Source organism: Pezoporus flaviventris, unplaced genomic scaffold (genome assembly GCF_033815535.1).
Source record: "Pezoporus flaviventris isolate CSIRO_AGI_PZ_B2104156 unplaced genomic scaffold, CSIRO_AGI_Pfla_v1 ptg000009l, whole genome shotgun sequence".
Classification (NCBI taxonomy): domain Eukaryota; kingdom Metazoa; phylum Chordata; class Aves; order Psittaciformes; family Psittacidae; genus Pezoporus; species Pezoporus flaviventris.
This window is the reverse complement of record NW_026892557.1, coordinates 2,617,091-2,639,552: the sequence shown is the minus strand read 5'-3', so window position 1 is coordinate 2,639,552 and position 22,462 is coordinate 2,617,091. Positions and strand designations below refer to the sequence as shown.

Here is a 22,462-nt window from a genome sequence, read left to right as displayed (position 1 = left end):
CTCACACAGCCCTTGGTGCCAGGGTGCTGCTCCCACATGGGACCACCAGCCCCTCTCTTCTTCCCCTGGGGACCAAGAGGAGCAGCATCCTCTTGGAACAGCATCCCTGGAGCAGGCAAAGAGGGGCTGCAGGGACTGCCCTGGAGTTGAATAGGGGATAGAGTAGATTTCCCAAAGAATAGGAGAAACTGTGGTATGGGGTGGGAACAGATTCAGATGGGTTCCTATGGGGGGAATGAGTGTGGGCATACCCTTGTGGGTGTGGATTCTCACAGGGCAGGATCAAGTCTGCACATCTCGGGCGAGGGCAGAACGAGGTGGGAGATGGGGAGGACAGAGCGTGGCTTCGATCCATCGCTGTGTCACTAATGGGGATGGGGAAGCTCGTGCATTCCTCTCATTTACCAGCTGACAGATCCCTGCGAGGAGAGGCTCCTGGAGGTTATTGATGGCTCAGGATGAGGTGCTGGGCTGCCTCATCATGAGGCACTTAAAGGCGACGAGGGAGCGTGGCTGCAGCATCTCTCTGCGCCCGGCTCTAATGAGTGCTGTGTCCACATTAGGTGTTACTGTGCCTCTAATGAACTTGAGCAGCTTGCTTCATTTATCCCTCATGTAATTATATTACAGCAATTTAATGCCAGGGCTGTGGAAGGAGAGGTCAGACACTGTCATTTCCTAAGCAGAATAAGCATGGCCCTTCCTATAGTGGTAAAATCCCTGCTGTGGGCTGGCAGCTTGAGGATACAGGGGCAGAGTGAGGAGGGAAAGGGGAGATGCACAAAGGGCCCCAAACCCAATCCCTGCCCACATCTGACCTCCTCTGGCTCCTCTCAGATGAGCTGTAGCTGGATCTGTTGGAGCTGTTGCTGTTTGATGGATGAGGAGGTGCCCCTCGGTGTTGCCTGAGCTGCTCAGGTGCCCGTCAAGGTGATGTGGTGCAGTGATGTGCTCTGCAATCCATCTCCGCATGGATGCAGGTTTCCTCTCTCCATGACATGGAGCTTCTGGTCCCTCAGTGGCAGGGAGGCTGCATCCTGCCAGAGCTGATGGATGGGTGAGGGTGGGGAGCTGGGAATGCTGCAGCCACCTTATTGATGGCTCTGTATCCAGTTCAGTGAGTAACACAGGTCAGCTGCTGAGGAGGGAGGATGGGGCAAAAAATAGATGCCATGGTGGGGCCCAAGAGTCACAGTGTGAGAAAGATGTACGGACAGCTGGCAAGCAGGAGGGGGGAATAAACACTTTCCTCAGCAGCTTTGGAAGCAAGGGAGGCAGCCTGCAGCACTGAGCTGGGCCTAGCTCAGGGAGAAGGCAAGGAGCAGCTGATTCTTCTGCTCCCTCTGTTTGTATTCTGCCCTTCTCCACTGCAGTGAGCTCAACAGGAGTAAAAGCAGTCTGGTTCCAGAGGCTCAGGGGCAGGGCATTCCTCCCAAGGCTGCCTTGGCCCTGGCTATCCATCTCCAGAGGGAATTTGCAGCAATATCTCTTCCTAGACCTTTCTGTTCTCACTAGCAGAGGGAATAAAGCTAAGAGAGGTTTACAGTGGTGCCCTGGACCAGACCCCTGTTTTCAGTTACGTGTAACTGTGAAGGTGGGGACGTGCAGCACTGTTTCTCAGTGGAACCCAGCTCTCTGTGGTCTCAGCTTTGTGACTTTCTCCTCCTTCTTTCCCATGTCTTTTCAGTAGCCCATTTCTTCTCATTGTGCTCTTCTGTCCTGCTCTCCCAGCTTTCACAGCTCTCTGAGCAGGGCAGGCTTGAATGCTGCACTGGTGGTGCTCCATAACAGCAGCGAATCCTGGGTTTTAGCTGTAAAACCCTGCCAGGTGCTTCTGAGGTGACTGGGTCCTGGCCTCTAACACATGGAACACATCCTTCTCTGGGCCTTAGTGCAGTGCTATTGGAGAGACAGGGTCTGTTTCCCCTTTGGTCTGACTGTACTCCAAGGATGAGTGTGGGGATGGTAGAACACACGTACCTGATGTCTGCTGCCTGTGTGCTCGTGTGCTGCTCCTCATCTCGCCATTCCCATCACTTGCAGGGAAAGGCAAAGCCAAGCAGGCCTCAGACGACAGTTCAGAAGAGGGCAGCGAGGAGTATGGCGAGGATGATGATGAAGAAGAAGGAAGGTATGAGATCGAGGAGGACGAGGAGGAACTGGAAGACGACAGTGGCTCAGATGGTGAGTAGAGCAGTTGGGCAACGGGGAAGGGGCTCTTCTGCACCTTGGGGCTCCTCTACAAAGGAACCATCCCTTGTGTTCTGAGCTGCAGGGTGTCAGGAGGGACTCTTGCACACAGACACAGCTTGGACAGGGAGAGCTGAGCTGATGCTGAGAGCAGAAGGGTTAAGGTCTTTGCAGGCCTTGCTCCACCAACCCACCAGTCCCTTTCATCTCTTCTCGGGAGCCTCCTGCAGAGAGGCTCAAACAAGCTCCTGAAGTTCAGCCCCCCCCAGCAGGGCACAGGGCCCTGCTCCAAGGCTCTCTGCAGGTTACACAGCCACGGGGGTGGAGGGTGCTGTGCACTCTTCATCTGAGCAGTGCCTGGGCTATGGGTAACCCTTTGCTTGCTGCTTCTCAGCCGCTCCTCCCAGGATGGGACTGGTGGGAGACCTTGCCCAGGTCCTGCTGCATCTGGGGGTCCTCAGACCCCAAGAGCTCGTCTCGGTCTCTCCTCTTAAGTAATGTTTTCCTCTTACTAATCCTGATCGCTTCTGCAGGTCAGTACCTGCTGCCCGGAGGTACTGGTCAGAGCGGTGGGCATCAAGGTAGGAGGCTTCCAGCTCCATGCTTCTTGCAGGCCAGACCAACCAGCTACATAGGTGCTGAGGAAGCCACCGGCTGTGTCCCCAGCGCTGTGTGGATGTCAAACCAGGCTTTGGTGCAGCCGAGAGAGCATCCTCCCCTTCCAGCCCTTGCACAGCACCACAGGCAGGCGAGAGCCTGCTCGGCACCCAGCAGAGCAGCTCAGGCTCGCCCCTGTCTGCCAAGTCCCTGTGCTAAGCTGCAGACAGAACCTGAGCCTGCCAAGGGTGTTCCTTTGTGTGCCACTTCCTTCGCCCTTTGTGTCGGAGCAGCAGGGTCTGCTCCTCACATGCCACGGGGTGCAGGAACAGCCACAAGAACTGCTCTGTGCTGCCTTTCTGTACTAGTTTGGGGAGCAGGAAGGGGGAAAGAGGCCAAGCGAGAGCACAGCGTGCCTGATTTAGCATGGCAGATGGCTGTGGCTTGGCACGCACGCCCAAGCCTCGGCGCCCAGAATAGATGGGTGTTTGATGCATGTTCTGACAGCGCTGTGAAGGAGCAAGGGGAAAAGTTTTCCCTCGCTGCTTTTTGGAGTATTCAGGAGGAAAAGCACCAAGGAATGGTGCTTGAGGGGAGCAGGAACTCTGAGCCTCCCTTCTCCATCCCTAATGCAGCTTTAGAGCCAGTTCCTGGGTCTCCTTGCTCCTGGATACCCGGTGTAGCTGCAGTGATGTTCCAGCCCAGGTGCCCCTGGCCTGTGGCACTTCTCCAGCCATCCATAGGGCTGGGATGGGGCAGATCCGCCCTTCCCAGGTCTCAAGCTGTGCGTGCTGAGTGTTTCTGTTGTGCTGTTCATTCATACGTGGAGCCTGGTCAGGCAATGAGACTGTGAGGAGCTGGTGTCCGTGACAGCCTCCCAGCCTCCAGCAGTCCAGAGCCTGAGGGGAGAGCTCTGCACGTGCTCCCAGTGGAACGAGAGGGAAGGGCACTGGGCATGGGGACTGTCCCTAGAAACCAGTTCTCACTTGTGCTCCCTATTAAAGCATCATGTCAGAAAGGAGGGAGCGTGGGGTTAGTTTTACATTGGGAGGCTCCTTTCCCGCAGCCCTTCATTCCCAGCCTGGCATCTGTAGCAAGGCAGACTGACCTGAGCCATGAGGGATGAAGGTTTGGAAGCACTCATGTTCCCCTTGGATCTTGCGTTGTGTCTCTGCCTCAAGCCATAGCAGTTCCTCAGGTCTCCCATCGCTCCCTGCAGAGCTCTCCTCCAGCTGAGAGCTGCAGCAGCACCAATACATTAATGAGGGGCTGGGATTAATTAGCAGCCCGTTGCCTTGCTCCCAGTGCAGCAGGATTGAGTCCTCCCTCTCCTTCCCCAGCAGAGGAAGGCCGGGAAGGCGCCCGCGTTCCGCAGGGATCCCAGCCGAGGAGCCGCACGGGAGGGATGTCCCGAGCCGACCTCGAGCTGCTGGCGCAGGGAGACGAGGACGTTGTGGAGGACTTGGCCTTCTCCGACGACGACTGAGCCCCCTCCGAGGTGCTGGTACCACAGCACCCATCCTGCGCACCCGCAGCCGGGTCCTGGAGCCATGGTAAGAGCTGGGAGGGCAGCCCTGGGTGCCACCAAGGACTCGGCAGTGACGCAGCAGAGGCGCTGCTTGGACTTTAAAGCTGTTTTCCACCTGTCCTGGTTTTGGTAACAGTGGAATCGTGCTCGCATCCAGGCCAGTGAAACTGCTCAGCACCGGTAATAAACAGCCCTCATGAAAAGCTGCTGCTTTCAGTAGCACAGGGCTCAGTTTCAGCTCCTGGAGCAGGAGCCAAGGGGAAGTGCAAGTTCTTTTGTCTGAGGGTCTTTAGCTAGAGGGGGAGTGCAGAGATGGGAGGTGGTGCACGCAGAAGAGGGAGGAAGAGGCAAAACACCATAGGAACCACGCTTTCATTTTCTGATGGGTGTTGGACTTGCTTAGCACAACCAAGCACCAAATCTGAGCCCGTGCTTAGTACCAGACCTGCTGTTAGTGACCTAAAACTGCCTTCTGGAGCCAGTTCCAGCTGCTGCTGAACACGTTTGTTGTGGTCCAGCCATCAGCAGTGACTGACTGCAGGTGCCTTGGGCATCAAATCACTGCATCACCTGGGAAGCTTCTAGATGCAGCTCATGCTGTGTCTTCCTGTTGGAGTGTGGTGCTTGTGGGAGGCCATTGTGTAGCTCAAGGTGGGTAAAGGCAACAAAACCAGCTTCTCTGTAGAGACCACTGTTAGCTTACAGCTGTTCTACACCGAGGGCTGCTCCTCTCCTGCTTCCAGACATCATTACTGCACAGCTAGCACTGCTGCAGTGCAGTGGGGTGGGCTGTTTGCTTCACTTAGTGTTGTTTGGAGCTTAGCAGCAGGAATAGGGCTGGAGAGGGGTGCTTTTCCCAAGTGCAGTTACAGGAATCAGTAGCCATGCACCCAGATGCCCTCAGTCCTTTAAATGGGAGGAAGTAACCTCAGAAATGGGTAAGTTGTGTTTTATTATGCTCATCATCATTATTGTCATTGTTATTATCATTTATAGCCCACTTTGAGAGGAACAAAGCATCTGCTGCTTCATTAGCAGCTCTGGAGTGCTCAAGCCTGAAGTTCCCTATGGCTGGTAAAGCCTCTGTCACCAGGGAGCTGACTGCAAAGATGAGGCCCTAATGATAGGAAAATGGTTTGTAACTTACCTTTTAGTCCCAGAGAGAAAGCAGTTCTTGTTCCTCCTCCCTCTGACTTAGTGGCAAGCTGAAGAACCAACCCTCAGGCTGGCTTTTAGGCCACAAATGCTGCAGCCCCAACCCACAGAGAGGTACCACCAGCAGCAGGGTACCACGCAGTGAAAGAGAGCAGCTTCTCGGGTAAAGAACCACATCCAAGGGGCTCGGGTACCGGTTGGAAATGAAGTGTTTCTCCTTTTTTATTTAAACTGATTGCTGGGCAGCGTTTGTACGGTGATGTGATGGGCAATGGCTGGTTGGTTTTTACAATAGAAAGAAGCTAATGTACCACCAAGCGAAGTTTGGTAACAAAAGGACGGCAGCACGTGCAACCTTGAAACAGAAAAGGGCAGGGGGAGCAGAGAGGAAAGTACCACGTGTGGTTGTTGTTCACAACTGTACAAGTCACAGGAGGGCACCCCCAGGAGTTACCATCGCATTCACAGTAGTAAAAACTCTTTCTTACCCATTGGTTTTAGCCTGAACCACCCCCCCCCCCCCCCAGCATCCCTCCCCTGCTCTGGGAACGCACAGGTACCTGTCTCATGGTCCACAGCAGGCCAGAATGTGCAACTGCATCCACCTCTGTAACAAGGCTTGAAACGAGAACCAAAACAACCCCAGAACAAAAGAAACCCCCACCCCAATGGAGAAATGAGTCTGTTGGACACGTGAGGGAGGCCGGGGGGCCCCTGCAGCCCACCAGAGCACATCGCTGGCTCTTCTCTTTACAAAGCATCGAATGGGCAAAACCAAGCGGCTCTGCAGGGCTGGAGCATGGGCAGAGCCTGTTCTGTGCGTGCCAGGAGGGGGGGGCAGCCCCCGGGCTGTGCCGTACCATCCGCTCCGAAGTAAACATGGACCCGAACTTGCCTTTTAGTTCTTCTTTGTCTTTGTTTTTGGCTGTCTTTGGTATTGGTTCAAAGTTGCTATTGATGCATAGACACCTGAATGAGGAACTGAGTCCAGTTTCCAGGGAGGAGGAGCCAGCTGGGAAGGTGGGTGCTTTCAGTTCTGGTGATGGGGTTTTCTCCTCAGGGATGCTGAGTACCGTTGGGAGCAGCGGTCGCCTCTTCCCCTCCCTGTTTGAGCCACCCCAGAAGGTCCTGAAAGCCGTGGTTCTCTGAAGGCAGTGTTCATTCCCTGTCCTACGGCTCCGGGGAGCGAGAAGGGGGGGGTGAAAGGGAACGGGAACGCTGCTGCAGCCTCTAGAATCACTCTCCCTTCACTCGCGTTGTCTCAGGACATCTTTGGATTGTTTCGTTCCTTCTCTTTTTCAGTCTCGGTTGGGTTTTCTCCACCCCAACCAAAAAGCAAATGCATCCAATGTAATGAACCCCCTCCCTTCCTCACCCCTGTGTCTCACACAGCTGAGGGAGGCTCTCCTGGCCTCCCCATGCTCTTGACCTTCACTTCGCTCCGTGACCTCAGTCCAGGCCACCGGGAGCTGCCCCTGCAGTTAGGACGGAGGCTTCGTGGTGTCACTGAGCGCGGCCAGGACGCCGGGGGCCCCGTTCTCCTGCTTCGGGGACACGCGGCTGGCGGAGGGGAGGCCGCTGAAGGGGGAGGCCACGCTGCCCGTGGACGACGGCCGCAGCTCCGCGGCTGGGGGCAGCTCCCGCTCCGGGGGCCGCAGGCCGGGCGGTTGCAGGGGGAAGGCCATGGGGAAGCCGGCCATGTACAGGACCCTGCCCACCCTCTTGGCCACCTGCGGGGAGAAGGAGGAGGAAATAAATGCAGGGGGTAAAAAGGGGCACAAATGGTCCTCAGAAACACGTAAAAGCTGCAGTTTCAGGCTGCAAACCCAGGTTCTGTGCTCCAGACTGGTCTGGGTTGGAAGGGTCCTTACGATCATCCAGTTCCTTATATCTAACCTGAACTTGCCCTGTTTCAGTCTGAGCCCATCACCCCTTGTTCTATCGCTCCCATCCCTGATGAGGAGTCCCTCTCCAGCATCCTTGCAGCCCCCTCCAGGTACTGGAAGGCTCAAAGATGAAGAGCTGGGTGCCACAGGATCACAGACCGGTGACCAAACACGATGCCCATGTCTGAAGAGCAGGACTTGCTCTTAGAGGGGAGCCGGGATAACAGGGGAAGGGAAAAAACTGGCTCCAGGGTGGCTGCTGTTCCTGCGCAGGAAGCTGGAAGCTGCAGCCTCTCCCTTCTCCTGCAGCACCAAAGAGGACTCCCGCAGCCATTCTCGCCTCCCAGTGAGGGCCAAAGGCCCCCCAAGGTTCCAGCACCTACAACAGCTGGTTCCCATTTCAGCTGGAACAGAAACACAGGCTTGTGCTCAAACCAGACAACTGCCGCATTATTCACTTAGCAACAGCGGGGCTTTGCTCCCCACTTACACACAGACCCCCTCCCCAGCCATGCCTTATTATAGACCTTTAAACACTACTGATTAAATGGAAGCAAGGTTTTTCTCCCTTCAGCCCATATCTCATGTTTCCCCCCTCCAAAATCCCATCGAAGAACAGCTCTGAGCTATTTGGCCTCCTCTGTTTTGGAAGAAACAGAAGAGTTTTATTTCCTCCTGAACTGCCCCATAGGGAACAATTGCCCACAGAACCTTTTTATTAGACCCCTCGTAAACAGTGAGGGCTGTAGGGAAAGCAGTAAAGTTGCTCTTCTTGGTTTACCATAATGTAATGAATGTGTAAGCCTGTGGCTCAGGGAGGCTCTGCCACAGCTGGGTGTGCAACCCAGGGAGGTGCACGCACAAGGTGCTGTCACAGCCACGGCCACGACAGTTCCCAAGGGAAGGCACTGGAACAGCCTGGTCCTGACGTGTGTCAGGAGCTGGTCTGGGAGCACTGAATGGGGAAGTAGAGCTGTCAGTGGAGGGGTTCTTCTGGGTTTGAGGCAGCTGAAATGGGAGTCACCCGGTCCATGGCAAAGCGGTTCCATGGAAGCAGAGACTTGGGAACCAAGTCACTGACAGGGAAAAGGGTGCTTTAAGAAGAACCATCGAGGGCACAACAGCAAAGGGGTGTGCTGAGGAGGAAACAGAGTCCCCTAAAGTAAAGGCCTAACACAGCTGATGTGGGTTCCATATCCCATGTGGCCATGTGTGAGCAGCACAAGCTGGGGGTGCATGTGGGATTGGGGCACGGCCCATCAGCAAGACCAGCAACCAAAAGAGAGCCCATGACTGGCCCGACAGAAGGGAAAGGTCCATTATGCACTGGGGAGAAGTAATAACAGATGATGCTGAGACATGCTCAGTGTATTTGTGCTTCAAGCCTTGCCAGAAAGAACCACCAAGAGCCATGCAGTTACACAGAAAAGGAGCAGCAGAGGGAGTCGGGTCCAGTCTAGAAAGAGCTGGTTCCTCAGATGGCTTTACCCAGCTTTTAGGTACTTTGAGATGCTATTCTCATGTTCACCTGATGCAAAAGCATGTCCCCTGCCTCACCTGGGTGCAGGTTTCCTCCTTTCCTGGCACTGTTTGTGGGAACATCCTAACATTTCCTTTCCAACAGGAGCTGGTCCATGTAGGAGTTCCCCACTTCACCCTCTTCCTCCTTCCCACCACTTGTCCTGAGCTACTTCCTTCTGCCCCTGGCCTCTGAGTACCGCTGGGTGACAGCTGAGGAGATGGAACATTCTGGAGTGTTGAATCCAGAATTGCAAGGAAATAAATGAACAATTACTGCTTAATGAACTATATTCAATGCAGGAGGTCCTGACAGCCCTTTCCTGGTTAGGGACAACATTAACATGTGCTGCTTGCTGCTATATAGAAACCATTCCTACCTGTGACCTGATCTTCAGTGCAGGTCCGAGTTTCAGCCCCATGTTGTTCAGTAAGTGCTCTTCCGTCAGGAGGGGCAGGGTCTCCCCATCAATAGCCTGCTCTCGGAATACCTGGAAGCAACCAGAACACAAATCCAGGCTTAGGAATGCCCCTGATGTGCCTGATGCTCCTGTCTTGCCCTTGCACAGGAAGGTGCTGTGGAAAAGGTAGAGTAAGTTGGTATTGATACATGAGAGGTAGGAACAATCCTGTATCCACAGCCAGGAGCTAGCAAGTGAAAGGAAGCAGATGGGAATGGGAATTGGGGTTGGTTGGGCCAGTTTAGATAAAGCCATACTTGTTTATGGTGTGATGGGGCAGGAGCAGCCCCAGGTTTGGGCACCCTTCTTTTCCCCCACACTGACAGGGATTAGTAACTACCTCGGTGCTACTGAGGTGTACGTGGTGCCACTGAACAGGAAGGCAACACACTGGCAGTCTCTTACCCCTCTCCTGGTTCACTGAGTGAAGCAGAAGCTGGTGATGTGCAAACCTGGACTCACAGCAATGACAGCAGGGCTGGAGTAATCCCATAAATAGCATTTCCCTGTGCCCCCACTGCAGCCATGCAAACCTGCACCATCTTAACACACTTAAGAAGACAGGGAAAAAGCCCTTTCTTTTGCCCCTATCTATTTCCAATGCCAGCGTCATGCAAGAGTTTTCCACCTCGTAGGGACCATGTAATAGAGGTGAAGGTCTGGATCTTGCTCCATTGTTCATGCACAGAGCAGGGCTGCGCTCACACCGGCCCCCCCGGGGTCTTTACTCTGCATGTACGGGCTGGATACTCGATGAGTAAACTGCAATCCCTGCGCAACTCAGGCTGCAGGTCCCTCAGTGGGGAGGTGTCGGGCAGAGGCCTGGTTTTCCCCATGAAACCCCCTTCCACAGGGCACGTTCCTGGATGCTCCCCAAATGAGCTGTGTGGGGCAGCACCTTACGCATGGTGTTAATGTCACTGAACACCCTAGCAAAGGAGAGGGCTTCAAGTCACTCTAAGGGCTTCTTTGTCAGCAGCAGCCCATAGCCCATGGCCATCCCTCTGGAGGGGGGCACCGGCTGTTAGAGCCGAGGCAGCTGAGCTGCTGCAAGGGGCTTTTACTGCTGGGCTCCAGCACAAAGCTGCTCAGGACTGCAGCACGTGGCTCTGCTCTGCCCTACCAACCCTGTACCAATTCATTTCCCTCCCTCTGCAGCCAGCGTGGGCTGGGAGCCAAAAGCCTCCCTTTGCACGCACTGGAACCCGCCATGAGAAGCCCTGTAACTTGAGGACAGCATCCCCTTGGGTGTCCCATGGGTCCTGATCCACTGCGGGGACAAAGCTGAGCGCTGCCGAGGGCTGAAATGAGCCACAAGCCCTTGTTTGTCTCAGTGCACAGCACAGCACCAGCCTCCTGCTGGTTTTCCTGGCAGGAACAGCCTGCAGAGCAGCGCCAGACCTCCCCAGCACTGTGGTTTTGGAGAGGAGAACACAGGCAGCTCGGAGCTGGGTCACCCCTCAACACTGGCCTTCGCACATAGTAAAAACCTGCTAAGCACATAGCCATGGTGCACACAAACACATCATCCCTGCAGCCATGCTCCCCCCGCAGTGTAATGCAGCTCGGGCACGCCAGGAGCCTGGTGACAGCAGCTCCCATCATCAAACACGGTGCCTGCAATGCACTGAGGCTGCTGAACCTCTGCCTCCGCCAGGTATTGATTTCTGCCCCACCGCTCCACCAGGAGCTGCCAACGGAGGTGGGAATGGATGAGCCTCCTGCAAAGTGGCTCTGGTAGAGAGAGAGGCTTCCAGGCACCTCTTGCTCCTCATTCCCCAGCACAGGAATGCAGACAAAGCGCAATGCCCCTGCTGCAGGAGCACGCTGAGGCCGGGATGACAGAGACACAGTGTGTTTTGTATGGGTGTGTTTTGGTTTTGGGAGCCTTCTGCTTGAGCTCCCCACTAAACCAGCTCCTGAACCCCCCCTCCACACACCCAGACCTGCTGCTTCTCACTCCCATCAACACCCATCCACCCTCCTTCCTTTGTAACCAGTGTCCCCTCCCTTCCTCTCCCCACAATCAGAAACTGCCCTTATGCACACACAGTCATCCTGATCCACTCTCAAACACAACCCAAACCCTTGGGGACCTTTACATGTACCCCATCCCTGCAGCAGGCATTTGCTTTCCTAAGTGCTGCCTCTCACCTGCATGCACACAGCTCTTTGCTCCCCTGAAGCACTGGCTTTACAGGTGGTTTTAACAAAGAACTTCCTCAGGTCTCATCTCCATCTCCCCTCTGTCAGGTTAAACCCATTCCCTCCTGTCCTTACAGGCCCTTATACAAAGCATGGAAGCAGGATGCTGAGCTCTACCAGTAGAAAGGCTGGGGCAGGTGTTCAGCAATGACCAACCCTTGCCCCTACTCCATCCCCTCCCACTGCACTCCCTTTATTGCTCTCCCTCTGTGAGGGCCATCACACACCTCAGGATCTTCACTACCAGCAAGCAGCTGTTTCCCAATGCAGTAAGGAAGCGGCTCTGAGACACAGCACCTCCTAGGTGGGACAGGGCAAGCACAGCAGGGACAGAACACGGGCTGTGAAGAGCTTTACCTGAGTGTACTCGGTGCAGCCGGACAAGTTGGACACGAAGCTGCACACGTCCTCCACCGTCCATTTGCTGATGTCTTCCAACGCGGGGCTTTCCTCCCCATCCAGAAACAGACCTCCCATGGTGCCTGGATTGTTTGGAGCCGGGGATGGGGGGTGTTAGGAAGGAGGGGAGGAGAAAGAAACATAAATCATTCAAATCCCACCCGGACAACAATGTGAATATGTTTCTCCAGCCACACATTCATCTTTAATGACCTGTCAATTAAAGCACTGGGCAGGGTCAGTTCATAGGCCTCTTCCTCCTGGAGGTCCCCAGCTTGGAAAGGGAGGGGGGTAAGGGAAAGGAAAGCAAAGCCCTGGCTAATGTATTTCATGTGTTTAATGTTCTTCAGCTGTGGGGAAGGGATAGGGGGAAGGGAGAGGAAAGAAACAACCCTCAAGGAGGGTTTCTCCACACGCACCGCAAAGCCAAAAGCTCTGCCTGCCCTGTGGGCTGCTTCCCCCCATCCCTGCTCCTGGCGACGTGCTCCGAATGGGAATGGCCCCGGCACCTCTCCCTGGTGGCCGCTGCCTTGCCGGAGCCTCAATCACCACAGAAGAGCTCGCTCCATCCATGGGCTCATTTTCAGTCCACCCCAGTCTGAAGCATCCGCGGGATCGGCTGCCTCGGAGCGCGCTGGAGCTGGGTGATGGGATGACCCCCGCCAGCCCCTGGGGCACTGAGACAGCCCAGCTCTGCTCAAGCCCATGAGTCAATGCTCTGCAATGCAACAGCGGTTCAGGTCCCAGCCCTGTCACCACTGGCAGAGGTGATGGGTTCCAAAGGGGGGGGAAGAGCCCCCCCAGCCCTGCATCCGCAGCCCCTGACAGCACGGGATGGGCTGGCGCCAGGAGCTAAAGGAGAGGCACAAAGAAACCCCAGGCAGTTAACTCCTATCTACTGCAACGGGTCACAGGGAAACGCAGCAACAAGCAACGAAGAAACTGAGTTCCAGAAGACACCGCTTCATGGGGCAGGAATAAAAGGTGCTGCCAACCTGTGGAACTCACTGCTGCATGGTACCATTCAGACCAAGGGGACATGCACAGGGCTATGAACACCCATGGTTACAGTGGATAGAGAAGAGTTTATGATGGGTACAAAGCAAGAGATGAGCAGAAAAGGTCCTTCCCCCGGGGGTCTATCACACCAAAACTCTCGGTCCTGTAGGCTTAAGGTCTGCCCAGCACCATGGATATAACTCCCCTCCTTGGCTCCTGTCCACAGCAGGCTGGGTATCAGACACAGGCTCCCATGAAGTAAAGACAAGATGAAGTGGGATGCAACGAAATCCTGCTGGGAAGCACAAGCCCAGAGAACAAGGGGCCAATTCCCTGGGGAATGACAAGGTCAGAGGGAAGAGGCACAGGAAGAGCAGCGCCACGCGCCGAGTCTCCACTTGTTGGCAAAGCCACGGGCACATTCCAAAGGCACAGGAAGAGGACAGGAATTACACAGGAAGTCATCATGCCAATCAGATGGTTCTGAACCACCGGCCGCGGTCAGACACCCGGTAATCATTTCCATGATGGTTCCGCTCCCAGCTTCCCGCTTCCCTTCCCAACCTCCGCACTGTTCCTGTAGTAGCACCACCACATCCCTCCCTCCCTCCCTCCCTCCCTCCTCTCGGGGAAGGAGACGGCAATGTCTGCTTCAGCTGGAGCTGCAGCTGATGGGCATTCCCAGTGCAAACAGACCAGTGCCAGCACGCACTGGAGGCCAGGCAGCTCCTCATTCCCTTTGCTCCCTCTCCTTCCAGCCTGAAAAGGTTTCCATCACTTGTGTGTGTGGTAACAGCCATAGGGAACGACGGAGAGCTCGGTGCCTGTCGCTGCCGAAGAGGCACCCCCAGCTCCCAGGCAGAGAGATGGACACGAGCCCTCATTCTCATTCCCATCCCCTTTCCCAGCTGCTTGTGCTGAACCCCACAAAGCACTCCAAGGGCTCAGGGTTTTTTTGCCCTTTCAGGAGAGGGTTTTCCCTTCTCCTCCTTTCGGGAGGGGTGGCTGCGGTTTGGGAAACAGGGGAAGTGCAACTGAACTCAGTTATTCCAGGCACAGTCAATGCCCAGGCGAGACACCTCCATCTGCAGCCGGAGCGGGTGCCTCTGAGGGGATCGGACTGTAACAGCCAACTGCTTCCAAATGAGGTACTTCCTTATTCCAAAAGCAAGCCAAGGATTGAGTTGCAGCAACGTGGTGCTTGGGAATGACTTCTCCAGCCAGGGCCATCCTCAGGGTTTAAGCTCAGCCTGGTCACCAGCACGGGCAGAGATTCAGCCCAGACGCCTCCTTCACAACTGGCAAGGGATGCAGGGAACGGCATAAAGCTTCCCTATGCTCCCTTCTCCTGCACGCCAGCAATCCACGAGCTGCACCACATCCAGGGTCATTCCCAGGGCTCCTGACACTGCCCCGGAGCTGGGCTAACAACTGCTTCTCCTACATAAGCCTTTCTCCTCTGTGGTTTCCTCTCCCTTGTCTCTTTGTGCCCCCACAAGGGGAGGGAGACATCGTGATGCACACAGAGATGCACACACAGAGCGAGCCTGCCGTGGCCAGCACTGAGGACAAGGCAGCCCCTCTCTATGGGAACCAGGAATATTTTCCACATAGAGGAATACAACACGGCCAAAGTATTGATCTCTTCCTATCTGTACCAGGGACTGACTGCTGGACATTATCCTGGGAAGGGGAAGGTAAACACCAATACTTTGGGTTCTGGCCTATGAATGATTTCTATGGCACTGAATTGAAAGCAAGAGGGTGGGAACCTATTCCCACTGGAGTGAGTGGTGAAACACCCCTATTCCCTGCAGAAAAGCCCCAAATCTCAAAGCTCCAAAGACTCAGTCATCACCCTGTGTATTGAGCACCCCTCAAGCCCAGGCTGTGAAGCCTCAGCCCACTGGTCCTTTCCAACTCTGAAGCCCCTGGAGCAGAAGGGCTCCTGTCCTTCCTCCCCAGGAAGACACAGCATCGTCTGCTCCATCTCTGAGCGTGGCTGCTCCACTCACCTCTGCTCTGGCAGCCTGGACAATGATAACAAATAGGTGCCAAGCAGCAGGAAGGGATGCACCTTCTATTATAATAATGACATGTCACTGGCTCCTGCTGGACTCCGAGGATGCAGAAAGGGCAGCATCCATTCCCTGCCAGGCCTCCTGTGTCTGCCTCTGTGACAAATGATGGTCTGAGGGCCTGGTAATGGATTATGGAGCCATTTCACCAGATGGGGCCCAGCGTGCAGGGACTGAAAAGCATCCATCGTCCCAGGCAAGGGTCTTGGAGCCAGGTGCCTATGTAAAAGCCCTCACCATCCATGCTGCAACCCGTTTGTAACTTCCCTTCCTCCTCCTGATACCCAGCTGCTCTAGAAGACCAGCTAAAGGCTGAGCAGGTCAGGGAAAAGCAATCCTGCCCATCCCAGGAAGGGAAACCTGTTGGGAATCCAAGCTGCATGGAGACGTGGGAGCTTTTTACTCCTGCCTTCACAGGAGACATTCAGGTGCCAACTGGGAAATCAGTGCACAAAGCACTGGGTTTAATCAGCTTTGCTACCACACTGTAACCCCTCTCCCTGTGCATACCCCCGCCTCCTTCCCTCACACTCGGGTCATGGAGCGGCGCTGGAAGGCTTGTGTTAATTGCTCTCCAGACTATGGATCGATGGGAGGATTTTAGCCTCCTGCACACTCCCCATCCTTCACCTTTTCCAAAGGACGGGGCTGGCGGTGGGAGGAGGAAGGGATCGAGATGAGCTCATCGAGCAGCAGCCAGATCCCTGCAAGGCAGCTTAGGGAATCGACCCACCTCTGCCTGCCTCATCGATATCCATCCCAGCAGGGACAGCAAACAGCTCTGCCTCCAATGAGGAGCCTCCCCTTGCTGGGAGGCTGCTGCCTGGAACTCAGAGGTCATTTTCAACCAGCCCCTTCCCTCCTTTCCTGCCTCTGGCTGTTCCTTTTGGCCTCCCACACTAACTGCCTTGCTAAGGTGGTTACATTATAATGGCAGCCTGCAGTGTGCAGCACACCATGATCATCCAGGCCAAAAGAGCAGTCCTGGTGCAAAAACAGTCCTTGTTCAGCCTGGAGAAGAGAAGGCTCCTTAAGGGGAGACCTTAGAACAGTCTTTGATACCTAAAGGGGCTGCAGGAAACCTGGAGAGGGGCTTTGGACAAGGGCCTGCAGGGACAGGCCAAGGGGAATGGCTTTAACCTGCCCGAGGGGAGACTGAGATGAGCTCTTAGGCAGAAGCTCTTCCCTGTGAGGGTGCTGAGGCGCTGGCACAGGGTGCCCAGAGAAGCTGTGGCTGCCCCATCCCTGGCAGTGTTCAAGGCCAGGTTGGACACAGGGGCTTGGAGCAAGCTGCTCCAGTGGAAGGGGTCCTTGCCCAGTGCTGGAACTGGGTGAGCTTTAAGGTCCCTTCCAGCCCAAACCAGTCTGGGATTCTATGCAAAAGAACTATGGAAATGACCCTGGGGGTGCAGGTCTGTCTTCAGGTGGTTTGCCTTCCCAAAGGCCAAAGCAACACTTCTTCACTGACACACGTTACCCCAGCATCCCTGCAGCACTTGGATCAACACCGCCCTCAATATTCCAGCTGCTGAGCTCTCCTCTCAACCTGCTGTGCTGCATCCCACAAGTGCCCCAAGGCTGTTCCAGATGAGAGCTTGTGCTATGGGGTTGCACAGTGCCTAAATTCACTGATGCCCCATGAATATTAACACGTGAAGCTGGCTGAAAGCAACAGAGCCCGTTGCTCTGTTGCTACAGAGCTACAGCCCTGGAACAGGCTCCACAAATCACACGTGGGCAGTGAAACACAGCCCTGATCTTTGCCGAGGCCTCCAGACACGATCCTGGTATAAATTGGAAGTGATAATAATAAATGGCCCATTACAGCAACTCCTGCACTGCTGGCGGAGGAGGAACCCCATGCACCAGCCTGGCCTCCCTGCAGAGCCTGACGCAAGCGCTGAGCGCCACGGAGCTCTGCCTTTCCCTTCGGAATGCCAGGAGGAAAGGGCTCCTGCGAGGACGCCTCGGCAGCCCAAGGCAGCAGCAGTATTTATCACGTTGGCCACCTGCCTGTCCGAGGAAAATCGCTTCCTCCTTCCTCGTTGGAAGGCAGCTCTAATGAGCGATGAGCAGCCGCCTTCCCAGCAGCGGCGGCTCTTTGCACAGGGAACGGGTGGCCCCAGCGACCCACATGCTGTGTCCCCCCTTATTAGCAGGTCCGACCTCCTGCTAATTGCTCAGCCAAGTAATTAGCTGAGGCAGATTTTGGCTCCTGGCTAGACCAGGGCAGAGGCAGACCAGCCACCGGGGTCCGAAACCCTGCTTTGTACCACACGTACTCACCCTTCCCTTCTTGGCTGCCCATCTCCACAGCCCAAGGGGCTGCTCTGTGGGGACCAGAGGCTAGCCATGAATTCCTTGCCTGCCTGTCCCATCCAGCAGGCACTGATCCAGCTATACCAGTGCCTGAGAAATACACCATAGGCAGGGGAAAGAGCCCTCGTAGCTCTGCCCTGGAAAAGGGGCACAGCAGGGGTAACTCCGTCACCTCCAAGGGCACTGCAGCCAAGATGCTTAAATCACTGTCAGGGAACTCTCCCGACACCCCATTCCAAAGGTGCTGTCTCTGCTCCCCTGGGAATGTCCCAGATATGGCACTCGGCAGGGAGGAAAACACTGCAGCCTTAATCCTTCATTTCCCTCACCTCAAGCCATGGCAATGCAGAGAGGGAGAACCAAACATGGGGGAACCAGTCGGTCACTGCCCAGCCCTGCACATCCCCAGTGCCATCTGCAGCTTTCCCTGTGGAACATCCTCATCCTCACCCCCAGACCCAGCCATCCCATCCTGGCCAACTCTCCTTCAGTCCCCTTATCCTGCTCTAGAGCTGGGTGTTTCTCTCCAACCTGGACACTCCTTGGAAATCATATAAGCCCAGATGTCCTTACAGCCTTTTAGGTCAGCCTTCCAGACACATTACTTCCATCCCTTTACTTTGTAGGCTGTTGCCTCTCCTTGAAGGCCCCATAATTTACTGGTATCTGTCCCAGAAGATGCCTTCCAAAGAAGGCCCAAGCAACTGCAAGATCTCTTAGTCCATCATACTGGGATCCCCCTTCTCATGTGCTTGGGACTCACTTTGTTCCTGCCCTCCTCTTTATTTGCTTCATTGCAAACGGAATCCTATTTATGAATTAAAAGGGGTTTGGTTCCCAGCAGAGAAAAGAGAACTCCAACCACACTGCCCAACAGGAAGGGGGAAGCGTCCCACTCGCAGCACTGCAGAACACGCGGCTGCAACGCGAGCGCTCACCTGCGTGGAAGTACGGGCTCATGGTGTACGGGAATCCGAAGGGCAGCGGCTGAGGCGGTGGGAGGGAGGCTGGCGGCAGGTATTTCACCTCGGTTTTGTTGATGCCTGGCCCCAGCAGATGGCTGGGGGACTCGGCGCTGGAGGAGCTGCAGGGAGCGGTTTGACCGGGAGCCCCTTCACCCAGCTCCTTGGCCCCCTCGCACGCTTTGCCCATCTCTTTGCACTCCTTAAGCTCCGCGGCCGAGCTGCTGCTCTCGGCCTTCAGGCTCTCGGGCTTCTCATCGCTCACATCCGCGTCGCTCTCCGAGTCCTTCATCTCCTCGTCGTTACAGTCCGGAGCGCCATCGCGTGCCCGGGGCTCCGCCAGCTCCTTGGCCTCGCTCAGGCCCTGCGGCTCGGCGCGGTGATGCGCGGCTTTGCGGCTGCCGCGCCGGGGCTGCTCCTTGGGCGGCGTGGCGCTGCTGGGGACGCTGGGGTTGAGGGACAGCAGGGGGGTGTTGTTGTGCCGCAGCACCAGCATGGCGTTCCGCCGGGACAGCTCTTCCCGCAGCGGGTGCCCCTCAGGAATGTCGTGCACATTGCGCAGGGCCGGGTGGTCGGGGGGCAGGCCGGGGTGCAGGCTCAGCGGGTCTCCAGCCAGTAGCCTTTGCCTGTGGAGGTTCTCCAGCTCCTTCTGGCGGATGATCTCGGCTGACATCTCCAACCTAAATCGGGAGAGGCAGAGGGGGAACGTGATGGAGGGCTCTGGGAATAACCTGCTAACCCACCAGAGCTTGCAGGATCCAAGTGTCACCTCCACATCCACGCTTTGCTTCGCCTGGACACTGCTCTGCTGCCTGTGCACAGCCCACCCAACACAACATCCCGCATTCCTCTGCCTGCTGCCAGGAAAAGGAAGGACAAACCCAGCTCAAGCCCAAGCCCAGGCTGGTCCTACGCAAGCCTCACCTTGCCAGGTTTTGCTTCCGTAGCATCTCTTGCTGCCGTGCAAACATCTCTGCTTGTGCTGGCTGCAGGAACCCGTAACCTGGGGACAGGGAGAACGATACCATGGGGTTAATAATGTCAGCACTGACTCTGCCAACTCAGGGCCAGCTCCCCAGAGAGCTAACTGAGAGCTGCCTTTCTGTTCTGGAGCCCATCTATTCCCCCACTCCCAAGGCAGAGCAGCCTGCTGCTGAAACACTGGACAAGAGAGGATGATGGGGATTGAAAGAGAGAGCAGCCAAGGCAACCTGCTCCTATGGCAGCAAAACAAGGGTGAACTCAGCACAACAGCAATAGGGAGACACAGAAATGCACCTGGGCTGTTTGGCTGAAGGACAGTCCCAGCCTGCACCCTCACTATTCCCTCACCCTAGCCGAGTGTGTTTCTTCTGCACTCACCTGGTGTCTGGCACAGAGCTGAAGGCACCCCGAGGAAAGGAGGTCTCAAGTGGGGCCCCAGGGCAATGTGGGGTGCGTTCTGGGGTGAGAGCAGAGGCGGTGGGTGGGATATCTCCCTGCAGAAGAGATCAGAAGAGAAACGAATGTCAGACACCTGAAGGCTCCATCCACAGCACCCAGAGGGCCCTGGCGCAGGAAGAACACCCCTTCTGCAGACAACCTGCATTTTGTAGGAGAGGCTGTTGTGAGACAGAGAGATTCCTCCTCACCCATAAGCAAAACCTGTATAAGGGAGAAAAGAAAGAAGCAGAACCAGAAGGGGAAGAAAGCAGCCAGGACTCCGTAGGTCCTCCATACTTCCCACCTTGACATGTTTGCCTTTGAGCTGTGCTGTGCAAGGGGGGTTTGGCTGCCCAGAGCCAGCAAAGGCAAGGCGAGAGAAAAGATGTGAGGCAGAGAAGGACACAGACAGGAGACATGGGCATTGGGATGTGAGCAGGAAGTGCCATGGGGTCAGTAGAAAGGATACTGCTGGAGAAGGGGTGGGTGATGCTGGTCAGAACGGGCAGAGAAGGACACAGACAGGAGACATGGGCATTGGGATGTGAGCAGGAAGTGCCATGGGGTCAGTAGAAAGGATACTGCTGGAGAAGGGGTGGGTGATGCTGGTCAGAACGGGTAGGTGGAAGAGGTAGGTCTGAAAGGTGGGAAGAGGACAATGCCTGGAAGCAAGGCAGGTAGTGCTTGCCTGTGTGGGCAGGAGCGGGGAAGGCAGGAAGGGAATAAGAGCCAAGGTCTCTTCCATTAGTCAGATCTGCCCTGGGAGCCTGCAAGCAAATCTGCTTTCCGGCTGCACGTCTCTTAATTCCTTTTGATGGCCACTTACAACGTTATTACCTTCAGCAGGGCATCCAGAGGCACAGCTGAGTGCCGTGCCGTTTATTTTCATTTTACAGTATCTCCCTATAAAATCTGCTTCAGGAGAGACCGGAGGGCAAAAAAAGGGAGCAAGAAGGTGCCTGTGGCTGGCACAAACAGACCATACACACAACCACGCTCCCCCTTTCCATGGGGGAACAGCACGCGAGTGTGAGAATCCCAGGCACCCATCCCCACATTACCACCATAGCTCAGGAAAAGCCAGACAATGATTCTTTGGGAATGAGATGTGCAAGGAAAAGATTCCTGTTGTTCCCCTAGCTATTCCCAGCATAGCTTTATCCTCATTCTATGCCACACACTGACCCACTCACCAAACAGCCTGCGATTCCCCTTTGGAATACTCCCGTCTCCCTCCCCACTTCCCGCCTGCCTCTGCTCCCATTCCCCTGCCTGGCTCCATCTCTCCTTGCCTCCTTCCTCCCCTAGCTCTCCTCTAAACTAATTGCAGAGCCTGGCGTGTCTGGAGGAGAGCCACGGATCGATCGCTCGCTGTTGAAATGTTAATGCTAATCGTATCAGGGCTCCGCCAGCCCCTCGCACTTCAGTGGCAGCTCCAATTAATCTCAGGTAACGCAGCGCCTGACCTTCGGCTCCGAGCCGGGGCAGCAGCCAAGCGATGCTCATGTAATTACACCATGAAGTGTGTAATCACCTGCCCTAATCCCCGAGGCCTCACAATTAGCCGAGGCCTCGGTCGCTGGGCTGCCAAGTGCTTTTGCCACCCAGGACAGCCTGCAGATGAATAACGGACAATTAAAGCGGCATGACGGGGGCGAGGAGGTGTCCGTTCGATTGTAATTAGCTGTAATCATGGGCAGACGAGCCTGGCAGACGTGCTGCTCCCTTTATAAGAAGCAATTTAGGAAATCAAGTCGGTTTTAACCATTCCGTGGCCAGGCACGTGGTGCCCGTGCCCTCCCTGCCTGTTCTGTATGCAGGAAAAGGGGATCCTGTGTGAGAGAGCAAGCCCCCAGGCACACAGAGCTCAAGAGGAAATGCTAAACACAAAGAGACTGGCTTGGTTTTAGCCAGGAAGGGCCAGTCTATGCCCAGGGAGCATAGTGTTTGATGGGGATCTGCAATGGACACTGCAAAATCAAAGGTTCTCTCTTTAGTGGCAGCCCAATGTTAATCAGAGGCTATTTTGATGCTTTAATGTGGCACTACAGGGCTTAACATTGCTCCCTAAGGAATTCACATCTAGTCAAGGCCCTGTAGCTCATTCCCTCTGTTTTTCACGGAGGGGATCAACTCACACTTTGGGTTGGGAAGGGGGGTGGCAGGATGAAGCAGTGGCTGTGGGATCTGATTGCGTTGCCATGCTCATGGCTGAGCACTGCAGCTCACCGGGGCAGGGATGGAGGTCGTGGTAAGAGGGGGTGTAAGAAACACATTAGGAGCGACTTGGAACGTGAGAGGTCAGTCACTGCCCGTGTTACACACACAGCACACGCTGGGGATGAGCCCAAAGGTTTAGGGAACTCCGGGAGACACATTTGCATGTGCTGTCATCATTCCTGCCTGACACAGCGCATGGAGACCCTGGAGTCCTCCTCTCAGCGACCAAACACATGCAGAGCACAAAGCTGCTGGGTGAGCAGATAAACAGGACCAGCCAAAGGTCCTGCACCTGTGATATGCATGGAATCTGAAGTGAGGGAACGGAGGCTGCACACAGCCAGACATGAGACACTGCACCTCCCCTGCATCCCCTAATGCTCATCATCAGGTAACTGAGGAAGCAAGCAGGTATGCTCATAAATGGCTGGGGGATAACAGACTCTTCTCTCTGTTAGACTGACTCTCCCCAGCTCACGTTGCAGACCCAAAGGAGATGGTCCCCACCAAGGACAGACATCCC

At 55.5% G+C, this 22,462-nt stretch overlaps 2 protein-coding genes across 10 annotated transcripts in view; one reads left to right on the top strand and one right to left on the bottom strand.

The window, feature by feature from the left end:
* The window catches only part of NOC2L (NOC2 like nucleolar associated transcriptional repressor), a 45,597-nt gene extending 39,226 nt beyond the window's left edge, over window positions 1–6,371 (top strand). Inside the window, exons 18-19 of one of the 2 annotated variants that reach the window (XM_061450205.1) lie at window positions 2,044–2,184; window positions 4,131–6,371. In XM_061450205.1, the coding sequence (XP_061306189.1) occupies window positions 2,044–2,184; window positions 4,131–4,273 (284 nt within the window). In that variant the 3' untranslated portion in view covers window positions 4,274–6,371. Of the gene's footprint in view, window positions 1–2,043; window positions 2,185–4,127 lie in introns of both variants that reach the window. The other variant, XM_061450203.1, reaches the window with a different exon arrangement.
* A 412-nt stretch (window positions 6,372–6,783) lies between these two features.
* SAMD11 (sterile alpha motif domain containing 11) overlaps window positions 6,784–22,462 on the bottom strand; it is a 134,075-nt gene continuing 118,396 nt past the window's right edge. For all 8 annotated transcript variants that reach the window (XM_061450199.1, XM_061450197.1, XM_061450198.1 and 5 more), the window contains 6 exons: window positions 19,660–19,775; window positions 19,222–19,300; window positions 18,274–18,977; window positions 11,898–12,022; window positions 9,255–9,365; window positions 6,784–7,200 (listed from right to left, as the gene is read on the bottom strand). In XM_061450199.1, the coding sequence (XP_061306183.1) occupies window positions 6,952–7,200; window positions 9,255–9,365; window positions 11,898–12,022; window positions 18,274–18,977; window positions 19,222–19,300; window positions 19,660–19,775 (1,384 nt within the window). In that variant the 3' untranslated portion in view covers window positions 6,784–6,951. The remainder of the gene's footprint in view (window positions 7,201–9,254; window positions 9,366–11,897; window positions 12,023–18,273; window positions 18,978–19,221; window positions 19,301–19,659; window positions 19,776–22,462) is intronic.